The 11001-nt window shown below is 34.1% G+C and overlaps 1 protein-coding gene across 1 annotated transcript; it reads left to right on the top strand.

Moving 5' to 3' along the window:
- Positions 1-3693: 3693 nt before the first annotated feature.
- Positions 3694-10294, top strand: LOC146956553 (uncharacterized). Its single transcript, XM_085729415.1, has 6 exons — positions 3694-4588; positions 4664-4855; positions 9041-9358; positions 9492-9653; positions 9783-9866; positions 9966-10294. The coding sequence occupies exons 1-6, from the start codon at positions 4553-4555 to the stop codon at positions 10071-10073; spliced, it is 900 nt and encodes a 299-aa protein (XP_085585541.1). The 5' UTR covers positions 3694-4552; the 3' UTR covers positions 10074-10294.
- Positions 10295-11001: the final 707 nt, after the last annotated feature.

The following is an 11001-nucleotide window of genomic DNA, read 5'->3' as shown; positions in this document are numbered from 1 at the left end:
AATGTTGAAGCTTTTTAAGAATATTACATAACAACCTAAAACTATTTCTAATCTCCTACGAGCCTAAAACAAGCTCATTTTGTTAATATAAACAGAAAAGTAGAAAGAAAAAAAAAAACCCACCAGAAAACCTACATCCCTGGAGTAAAACTAAATCTAAATGTTTGTTTTCGGGGTGAAAGAGACCTTGATGGTCAACCTGACATTCCGGATTATGTAATCCGGAACATGTTTTTTCATGTGGTCCACATTGCACCGACAGTTTCTGTGGTCCAGGACGCCCAGGGACTTCTATAAATAAGTGTCCATGTTTTCATAACCAGTAACCACAAACCAAGAAAAAAAACCATGGAAAATTCTGTATTTAATTCGAACACCAAGAGTTTATATGGTCCACAACATCCATAAACCCCTCAGTTTATTTTAGACTGTGGCGTTTCACCAAAGGTTTGACCGGTTAGCGGAGTTTTAATGCATTTTTTGACGGTTTAGATTGTGGAACACGTTTTATTTGACTATACTTATGACCTATGACTGATTTAAGGCTATAAAAAGGCTTGGATCTTCAACAATTTCCTTCATTCTTCACTTCATCTCATTTCTTACATTTTCTTCAACTTTTTTAGTTTTTTAGGTAGTTTTTAGGTGTGTCTGTGGTGTCATGGTCATTGTTGACCGTTCATATAACCCCTTCAATTGCATTGCAGCTTATGTGGGGGTTATATAATGGTCAACAGAGACCCTTGACATCAAAGAAAGACACAAAATTCATATCATTTTTGTCCAGATTTTAGTTTCCGGAAACACTAACAATCTGGTTCGGATTTAATTTTCCGGACCAGAGGTAATTTTGGAATTTTTGCAGGGCGCAGGAGAACACAAGAGGGTGGGACAAGTAATAGTCTTTTTTTAGGGAGGGATAGATATCATAATTGCTGTATGCAATTTTTTTATATCATTTGAATATTGAATCATTTTCTCATTTTCAATGTCAATAAAACTATAAAAGTATCTCTTTTAATATAACAATCATTTAAACATTCATCCATCATACAATTTGACATCTAATTTTTGATAAAAATTAATAGTACCGAAAGACACTAGAGCGAAGGATAGACTTTTAATGTATTATTAAATATTAGTATATTGTTTTAATAGTGTAGGCTACAGTCAAATTTTATAGCTCCTCATTGGGCTTTAATTTGTTCGTTCAGGTTCAGGGTGGCTTTGATTTACAAAAGGTGGGATACTAGACAATTGTACTGCAATTGTGTTTGATGGTCGATGCACATGATAAGTGGTTTTTGTATTGTACCTTGTTTGATATGTTAATGCACAAGACATCAAGACATCAACATTTACTACAATACCCTTTATGATGTGCAATGTTTGATTTTCACTATGTAAAGACTAAAGACACAATAAAATTTTAAAACTTTTAGATTATGCTTACAGATGCTTTTGGACACTTGTTAGTAGAAATATTTGATAAACTTTACATAGAAAAAGTTATTTATTGTTGGTTTAATTTCTTGAATGCACAATTTCTAAAATAAATTTTTTACTTTAAACTTTTAAACAAAACAAAAAAGAAAGTGTAGGGGTAAAACAATATTTCCATTTACGCAAACACTAGACAAAACTTTGTCCACTAATTTGGTGCGGTACAGAAAAAAGGTAGATGTCCATTCCATTTTTTTTTGTTGTCCTTTATTGCTTTTTCAAATCATTATTGTGTAGTTCTTATTGCTTTTTTAAACTAAACGCTAGAAATGGTTTGGAGTTTAAATCCCGACCACTGCAAAAAAAAATCAAATGCTGAACAAAAATATTTGTCTTATCCGATCCTTGGTTTTTTAACAAATCAAAGACATCTTTATCGTAAGAGATATTAATAAAAGGAAATACTAACTTGTATCCTTAAGACACAATTTTTTTTTTTTGAGAAACTTACGACATGAATATTAATAAAAGGAAAATGCTAACTTGTATCCTTAAGACGAGTTAAAAAAACTAAAGATAGAAATATTTTTTTGTAATTTTTGCATTCAATGTTGTTAATGTTTAATTATTTATATTTTCAATACAAGATTTACTTTTATTTCTTTTTTTAGTTAGAGCACAAGTTAACATGACTCATATTAAAAAATAATATAAAAGAGACTAGAAAAGATAGTATATATATATATATATATATATATATATATATATATATATATATATATATATATAGACACACACATACATACATACACACACACCCAAGTATAATAAGTAAAACTGAATTCTTAAAAAAAAAAAAAAAACGGATGCAAGACCATTCCAATCGGTTACTTTCTCGTTGCTATCAATTTTGTAGGGACAATGCATAATATATGTAAGGTCTGAGGTTCAAATCCAGGTCACCACAAAAAGAAAATTAATCAATCAATAAATATTATTATTATTATTCTTAAAAAAGATTATTACTCCCTCCGTTTCAAAATGAGTGTCGATTTAGAAAAAAAAATTTGTTTCAAAATGAATGTCACTTTCAGTTTCCAATGCAATAATAACTTTTTCTTTTCAATTGTACCCTCCAATTAATGCTCAGCACACTACTTCCAAAGTATTACTTTTAAAACTAACCAATAGTTAATAAGGATAATTTGGTAAAATAACCATTCTCTTTATTTTAATCATTACATTTCTCTTAATATGTGTGTAAACACCTAAAATGACACTCATTTTAAAACGGAGGGAGTATTAAATTATGAGATGTTGGATAATTGTTTTGCCAGTGTAATTAAACATAGGATTACGAATTAGTCAAGTCAATCATGAATCATATGCTTGACAGTGGGCAAATAATTGAAGAAGTAGAGGTCAAATGATTAAGGAGGTACTAGTAAGTTGTCGGTTTAAGTTGGATATTCAAGCTTTTCACTAATGGTGTGTTTGGTGTAGAAGAGAAGTTGTGAAGAGAGAAGTAGGTAAGAGAGAGTTTGAAAAGAGAGAAAAAGATGAGAAATAGAGTAGATTTGATGGATTGTTTGATATAAAAGAGAAATGAGAGAAATAGAGAAGAGAGAAGTGTTGTTTATATTTAAAAGTACTATAATGTCCCTATGTTAAAATAACATTTCCATTCAAACTAATTTGATTCTTTTGTTTAAATTCAATTAATTAATTTAACTACTTATTTTAAATGAAACATATATTTTTTATATAATAAATTTAAGTATTTTTTCTATCAATAAAAATAATAGTATTTACAAAAAAAAATTGTAATATTTCGTAAATGTTTTGTGAAATAATAAACAGCAGTACACTTGTGAAATAGCAAACACACTCTATATTTATACTAGAAAACAGCCACTTCATATGAAATAAAGATTTTTTTAAGGAATGAACGAAGCACAGTTGTCGTTGGAAAAAAATTACAGTACAATAAAGTATAACAAAGGCATAAAAAATTAATTGAATGAAAAGAGAAATGAGGGGTATAATAGGAATATGAAAAAGCATCCCATCTCTCCTTCTATTTCTCGTCAGTTATGGGGAGAAAGAATTTTGTGTGGGACCCATGGCTTTTTAGTCTCTCACCCCTATTTCTCTTCCCTACCAAACAAGAGAAGTTCACCATCTCTCTTCAACTTCTCTCTTCCTTTACTCTCTCTTCCCTATTTCTATCCTACCAAACAGAGTGTAAAGGTGCGGCAGCGTCGTCCAGGTAGCTGCTAGGCCAAACACAGGCTAGGTCGAGTTGGGGTATAATCATTTTTTACCCAACCTTAAATAAATTTATTACTAGGGTGAAATGAGTTGGTTTACTACGGTTTTAAAAATTGGTTAATCTTAAAAATAAAATAAAAACTGGTCATTTTGATTTGGTTACTCTTGCAACTTTTATTTTTTACCAAATTTTTTACTAAATATTTTTTACCAAATTTGAAACAAACTAAACCAATAAAAAAAAACGGTTGATTTGGACATTTGGTTTGATTTCTTTAACCACAATACACTTGCTCATTACATTTTATTGTCACCAAATAATAAGTATATAGGATGATTTACAAACATGAACTTTGATGGGAGTTCAATATTTGTCTATTCTCCCTATTCTCAACGTTGCCTTTTCACATAGAGCATCATAGATCCTTGACCTTTTTAAGAGTAGTTTGGTGAATAGTATATGTTATCCTTGACCTCTTTTCACATAGAGCATTATAGATCCTTGACCTCTTTAAGAGTAGCATTTATAGTCTATAGATCCTCCCACAATGTTGTTCAAGAAGAAGGTACAATTTTGGGACAGAGACGTAACACGACATACCTGAGAATGTGTGCCCATGTCCAAAACTACCAGCAATCTTGTTGCCAAACAAGCCACGAGGAACTCCGGGAAACATAAAGAATCTTTTTAAAATCATACAAGACAAACATTACTACATCAGTGTCTGTATATACTGTTGGAACATGTTGGAGTCCATCGTGTTCATATGAAATAAGTAACATCTTTGAGTTTGACATTCCATTTTAATTTATAGCACTAACTAACACTTGTTCTTATATGTCAATGTCAAATAAACCAGTGAAATACTATGTGGTGAGTTTATTTTGTTTGAATGTGAACTTTGTATTCATTGATGAATTAGTTAATAATGCTGATGTTATTACACAGGTTGATGCTTTTACTGAGTTGGCGTTCAAGGGGAACCCTGCAGCAGTGTGTTTGTTAGAACAAGAGAAGGACGATGAATGGTTGCAAGCATTAGCAGCTGAGTTCAATATCAATGTCACCTGTTATTTGATTCCTGTCAAAGGAACCTCCAATCCCCGTTTTCGTCTTAGATGGTTTACTCATATTGTTGAGGTATAGTACAACTAATTATCACCACAAACTCTCACATTTTTTTTTTCTTCATAAGTAGTAGATGAGTTAGGTCTTGGGGGCTCATCAGAATCTGAGCATGTCTCAAGATTCAGAAACTATTGATAGAGATACTTACTAAATTGTTTACCAACACACTCGATTTCTGCTCGAGTTGAAGTCAAACTTTTGTGGGATAACAATCAACTCCTTGCGAGTTGGATCAACTTTCAGCGAGCACACGTGGACTTAATTAGAGACTCTTCAACATATGTAGTCTATGAAGCATGGGTACTTGTATGCTACTCCATTATTCCTCATTATTTTGTTGCGGGTGAAATTTGTGGCTTTCTCATAAACCAATATAATAAGAGGAGTGTTAACAACCATTTGGTTGACAACTTACGGGACAATCATAATTTACAAAGAAAAAGTAGGTATTTGCACGAAAACCAAAGCAATAGAGAAATAAAGTAAAAAAATAATATGAGTATGAGAGAGAAAGTTGTCACAAAATGGATGTTCAAATATCATTTCTCATCTAATAATATACTATTATTTGTGTGTTTAACTACAGATTTTCTTAGTCTGTAGTAGTTTTTTTCAGCATTTTTTGTTTGTTTTTCTTCTGAGGGTTTTGGCCTAGTCCCCCCCCCCTTCTTGTATATTTTTTTTCCTTTTTTTAATAAATTTTTAGAGTTTGGCGGCATAGGACGGAGGTTTCCTAGATGCCAACCTAGTTGGTATGTCGGTGTTTCTTCCCGATGTCTGCCATTACTCCTTGCTTAGCAAAAAAAAAAAAAAAGTTTCTTTGTTGTAGCCAAACATAATTTTTTTCACTTTTTAAACTCTTCTTGTGATGTTTTTATTGTAAATTGAAAAATTTAATTCATTCATGTTATAAAACACTTATTTTATAAACGTGGGTATGAGCATTTTTTATAAAGCGGGAATGAGATTGAACACTATAGTACCCTTCTCAAAGGGTACACATTGCCATCTCTTTGCACTCATATCTTTTTTTTGAGAGAAAATAACTTATATCATTTCATTAAGAATCAAATCAGCAATACATGTTGGAATATCATCAAAGATCTGGAAGCCAGTACTAGATGAGGCTACCCTAGCTAAAGTATGAGCAACCTCATTTGCTTGCCTCCTAATAAACTCGACATGAGAGTTTGTTATGTGAGTGTTACAGAAATGTCTACTACTATCCATAATAGACCCAAACTCGGTGACATCTCCCCGGCCCTTGTTGAAATAATCCGCAACCCTTTTAGAGTCAACCTCAAAATCAACATTTGTTAGTTGAAGTTCATGAATCCACCGAATCGCATGATATAAACCCAGTGCTTCCCCAACATCTACAGAACAAGCTGGTGTGAAAGACATAGTTTTAGAGCGGATATGATTCCCATCAGTCACGAATGCACATTCCAAGCCCAATTCTATTAGAATTGTGTGGGAAAGATGCATCAATATTGCATTTATATCTTCCGCTACTCGGTTTCCTCCATCTTAAATTAACATTCACATTATTGTGAGAGGAACTCGGATTAAGAATTTGCTTGCTATTAGCACTCCTCCATCCTTCTAGCAAATGTCTTGCTCTTTCCAGAATAGTAACTGTCGAGTCTGACACCTGTTGCCAAAGTTTAAGATTCCTTGCTTTCCAAATACTCCAAATTAAAGACACTAGCTTTTCAACTTGTGTTGCAGTCAATCGATGCAGCAAGTTAAAAATAATATCAGGAGCATTGTCGTGCTGTGATACGGATGGGGAAATCAGATGCCAAAGACTGGCAGTTTGCCAGACCTCAATCGCTGTCGGGCAATGAAACAGAATATGATAACTATCTTCATGGGGATCGTTACACCAGACACAATCAGAGGGGCAATTTACACCCCTACTTCGTAGCTTCACTCGAGTCGAAAAACAGTCTCTGCAGATCCTCCAAACCAAATTCTTGACTTTGGGAGGAACTTTCAAACGCCAGATGCCACTCCAAAACCCAGGCTTGCGCAAGTGATCAATATTTATAACCTCTTCAATACAAATCCTATAAGCGCTTTTCACTGAATATTGCCCATTTCTCACCGCTTTCCAGATCATCTTATCTGTCTGTACTTGGTTATGTAGAGGAGTATTTAGGATACTTTGTGCCGTGTCATTTGCAAACAAATGCCGGATCAACGGTTCATTCCAGGCTTTTACTTCTTGATCAATAAGATGTCCTACCGAAAAATGTTGAAGAGCCAACATATCATCCCCCACTGGTGGAATAATGAGACCTGAACCGATCCATGGTTCGCTGATGATGGGGATATTAAAACCTGTACCAATTTTCCATCTTGCTCCTTGTCTAACTACCACTTTTGCTTCAAAGATACTTCTCCAAACAAAACTTGGGTTATGCCCCAATTTTGCATCTAGATAAGAACAATTAGGATAGTACCTGGCTTTAAAAATCCTTGAAACGAGACTATCTGAGTTAACTTGTAACTTCCACCCTTGTTTACCAAGCATTGCCACATTGAAAGCTGCTAAATCTTTAAATCCCATGCCTCCACTATTTTTGTGGACGGATAATTTTTCCCAGGATAGCCAGTTCAACCCTCTATTGCTCGAACCACCATGACCCCACCAAAAAGCATTCATCATTTTTTCTATTTCATCCAGGAGTGAGTTCAGTAACCTGAAAATGCTCATAACATAGGAAGGAATAGCTTGTAGGACCGATTTAATCATGACTTCCCTACTTGCTTTGGATAAACATTTGCTACTCCAACTGCTAATCTTTTGCCAAACTCTATCCTTAATGAAGCTAAAGGTTGCTTTTTTGCTACGTCCTACCATGGAAGGTAGGCCAAGATATTTCCCAGTCCCCAAAATTGCTCTGACTCCCAAAATTGTAGTTATAGATTGTCGAAGCGGTTCTTCAACATTCCTGCTATAGAAAATTTCAGACTTGGGAAGACTAATAGCTTGACCTGAGGCTTCCTCATATTGATTCAAAATTTGCTTCATACTATTTGCCTGTTGCTCATTAGCTTGAAAAAACAAGAAGCAGTCATCGGCGAAGAGAAGGTGAGAAACTCTCGGAGCACTACGACAGACACGAACCCCTTGGATGTCCCCTCGATTTTCCGCGTTTCTGATTAGCGCTGATAATCCTTCAGCACAAAGGATAAAAAGGTAAGGTGACAGCGGATCACCCTGTCTTAGACCTCGACCTGGAATAATAGGCCCGACCATTTCTTTATTCAAAATGACAGAATAATCAACTGTTTCAACACACATCATAATCCACTGGATCCATTTTTCTGAAAAACCCATCTTCCTCATAACATCCTGGAGATAAGCCCAATCAATTCTGTCATATGCCTTGCTTATATCCAGCTTCAGCGCCACACTTTTATCTTTTCCTTTAGTCTTCGTCTTCATGTAATGCACCACTTCAATAGCCACTAATGCATTGTCCAGAATGGACCTATCAGGAACGAAAGCGGACTGTGAATCGGCAATACATTTGTGTAAAATTTTCTTCAGCCGATTAGCAAGAACCTTTGAAAGCAGCTTGTAAAGTACATTGCATAAAGCTATGGGTCTCCAGTCCTTCATAGTCTTCTGTTCGTTGCCCTTTGGAATAAGTGCTATGTTTGTGGAATTTAAAGAAGGAGGAAAATGGCCTTCGTTCATCCACTGACAACATTCATTGAAAATATCCTCACTGCAAATAGACCAGAAATGTTGATAAAAACCTGGATTGAAACCATCAGGACCCGGACACTTATCAGGATGCATAGAAAACATAGCTTCTTTGAACTCCTCTCTACAAAAAGGGGCAGTTAACTGGGCATTATCTTCATGATCAATCACCTGGTTCAACATATTAATAACCGGAGAACGGACACTCTCATGGCCTGCAAATAAATCTTCAAAATAGTTCTTTGCAACAGAACGCATTCCGGCGTCATCCGTAGTACGAATTCCTTCTTCAGTTTCAAGAGACAGAATCTTGTTTACCTTTGCACTCATATCTAATTACTTTTAAATTGCAGTTTACGATACACGTACCTATGCAACATAAATAAGTTAAAATCCTCTCCATTTACGGTATATGTTTATTAAATGCAATGTTTAACCATTATTAACATTATAATCTGGATCATATTATAATACAGGTTAATATTTGTGCCCATGCCACATTAGCAGCTTCACATGCACTCTTTGCATCTGGTTTGGTGAACAACAATGTTACTATTGAATTTGCGACACTATCTGGAATATTAACTGCCAAAAAAATCTCAATGATCAATGGCACTAGTGATTTGAAGAATTTGCAAAATGGTAAAGCTAAGGATGCATCTTATATTGAATTGGATTTTCCTGCTGACCCTATTACAGAGTTCAAATTCGATGATACTTCACTTATTTCTCAAGCATTGGATGGAGCTTCCATAATTGATATAAAGAGGACACAAATTCAGGATGACTTACTTGTAATTCCTAATATGCTTTTTTATTTCTTATTTATTATCTAACACCATCACGAATGATATCTTAGGACCGTTTACTTCTGTTGTTTTTTGTTTCGATGTCCAACATTATGAAGCTTATTATCATCTCTCCTAGGTTGTAGTCACATCAGGAAAGAATGTCAGAGAAGTGCAACCAAAATTTGATGTAATTGTTAAATGTCCTGGAAGGGGGATAATTGTTACAGGGATTGCTCCTCCAGAGTCGGGATTTGATTTCTATAGTCGATTTTTCTGCCCAAAATTTGGAGTCAATGAGGTTGAGAACTATGATTATATAATGTTCTTTCAATTACATTGCTAATATTTCCTTAACTATGCAATGAATGAAGAGTTATATATCATCTAAACAAAAAAAATGTTGTTAGTAACTCATTTTTCTTTTTAGGATCCTGTTTGTGGGAGTGCACATTGTGGATTGGCATCCTATTGGAGCAAGAAACTAGGGAAGTGTGATTTAAAGGCTTATCAGGTAGTACTATTATATTACTATCTTTTCTTTTCTTTTCCCTCATTGTGATTATCTTTGTCATTGTGGTACTAATTTATAGATTGCAATATATTTGTTCAGGCATCAGCTAGAGGAGGAATTCTGAATATTCATATTGATGAACAGAAACAAAGAGTGTTTTTGCGTGGGAAGGCTATTACAGTGATGGAAGGATGTGTTTTGGTCTAGTTCTATTCCTAACATTCTGTATCTGATGTGCACAAACCTTGGTGTGTAGTCTGGTAGGATTTATTGAGTTGAATTCTTACATAACAATGCACTTAATAGACCCAAAATCAATATTAGATTGATAAAATATTCCTTGAAATTGGATTTCAATACATTCTGATTCAATGGATGACTTCTTTATATTATTCTGTTATTTATATGAGTGGTGTGTGTTTGTTTCACTATTTGCACAAATTGATTTAGATGCCTTTAAATAGAGAAACATGTCTCTTGGTTCTGAGCAAACATCATCCATCTGCAATTGTAACAGCTAAGAAACAAGCAGTCAATCTCGTGGTCTATTTGCCTGTATTTGTGTAGAAATGGATATGGACAAGAAACTCATTCTAAAGTTCACTATGAGTATTTTAGGTCTTGTACTTAATCTTGAAAATGAAGGATTACATGTTGTGGGAAATATGGCCACCAAGTTGGAATTTGTCAAGATAACAAGCTCGTTGACATGAATAAATAGACGTATGTAATCCCAATTTCTGATCATGTGAGGGTTTCTTCGCCTAAGAAGGTATGGTCTACCACAAGAGATGTAAGTTTGTTTATAGTTCAAGTTCTCGAAAAGCAACAACGATAAACATGAATTCTACGGTTAATATCCATTTGGTTCATAAGAAATTTTGCAAAAATAAAAAACAGAAATATATTTCCTCATATTTTGGTCCTTATATTTTGGTCAAAAGGTATAATAGGCGAAAGCAATTAAGTGGTACATCTCAACTGTATTTTATGTAGAAAAACATGGCCAAGATATGAATGTCATTGTAGATAAAGATTTTAGGAGTAGTGGTTCACGTGTTGCATAAAAATTTCATCAAGCGAGGGGTAATTTACAAATCTGGTATTTATAGGTAAACACTGGTCCTACTAGCCA

Source organism: Medicago sativa, chromosome 1 (genome assembly GCF_051527215.1).
Source record: "Medicago sativa cultivar Bolivia chromosome 1, Bolivia_mono, whole genome shotgun sequence".
NCBI classification, from domain to species: domain Eukaryota; kingdom Viridiplantae; phylum Streptophyta; class Magnoliopsida; order Fabales; family Fabaceae; genus Medicago; species Medicago sativa.
The sequence above is the reverse complement of the archived record's forward strand: the minus strand, read 5'-3'. Positions and strand labels throughout refer to the sequence as shown.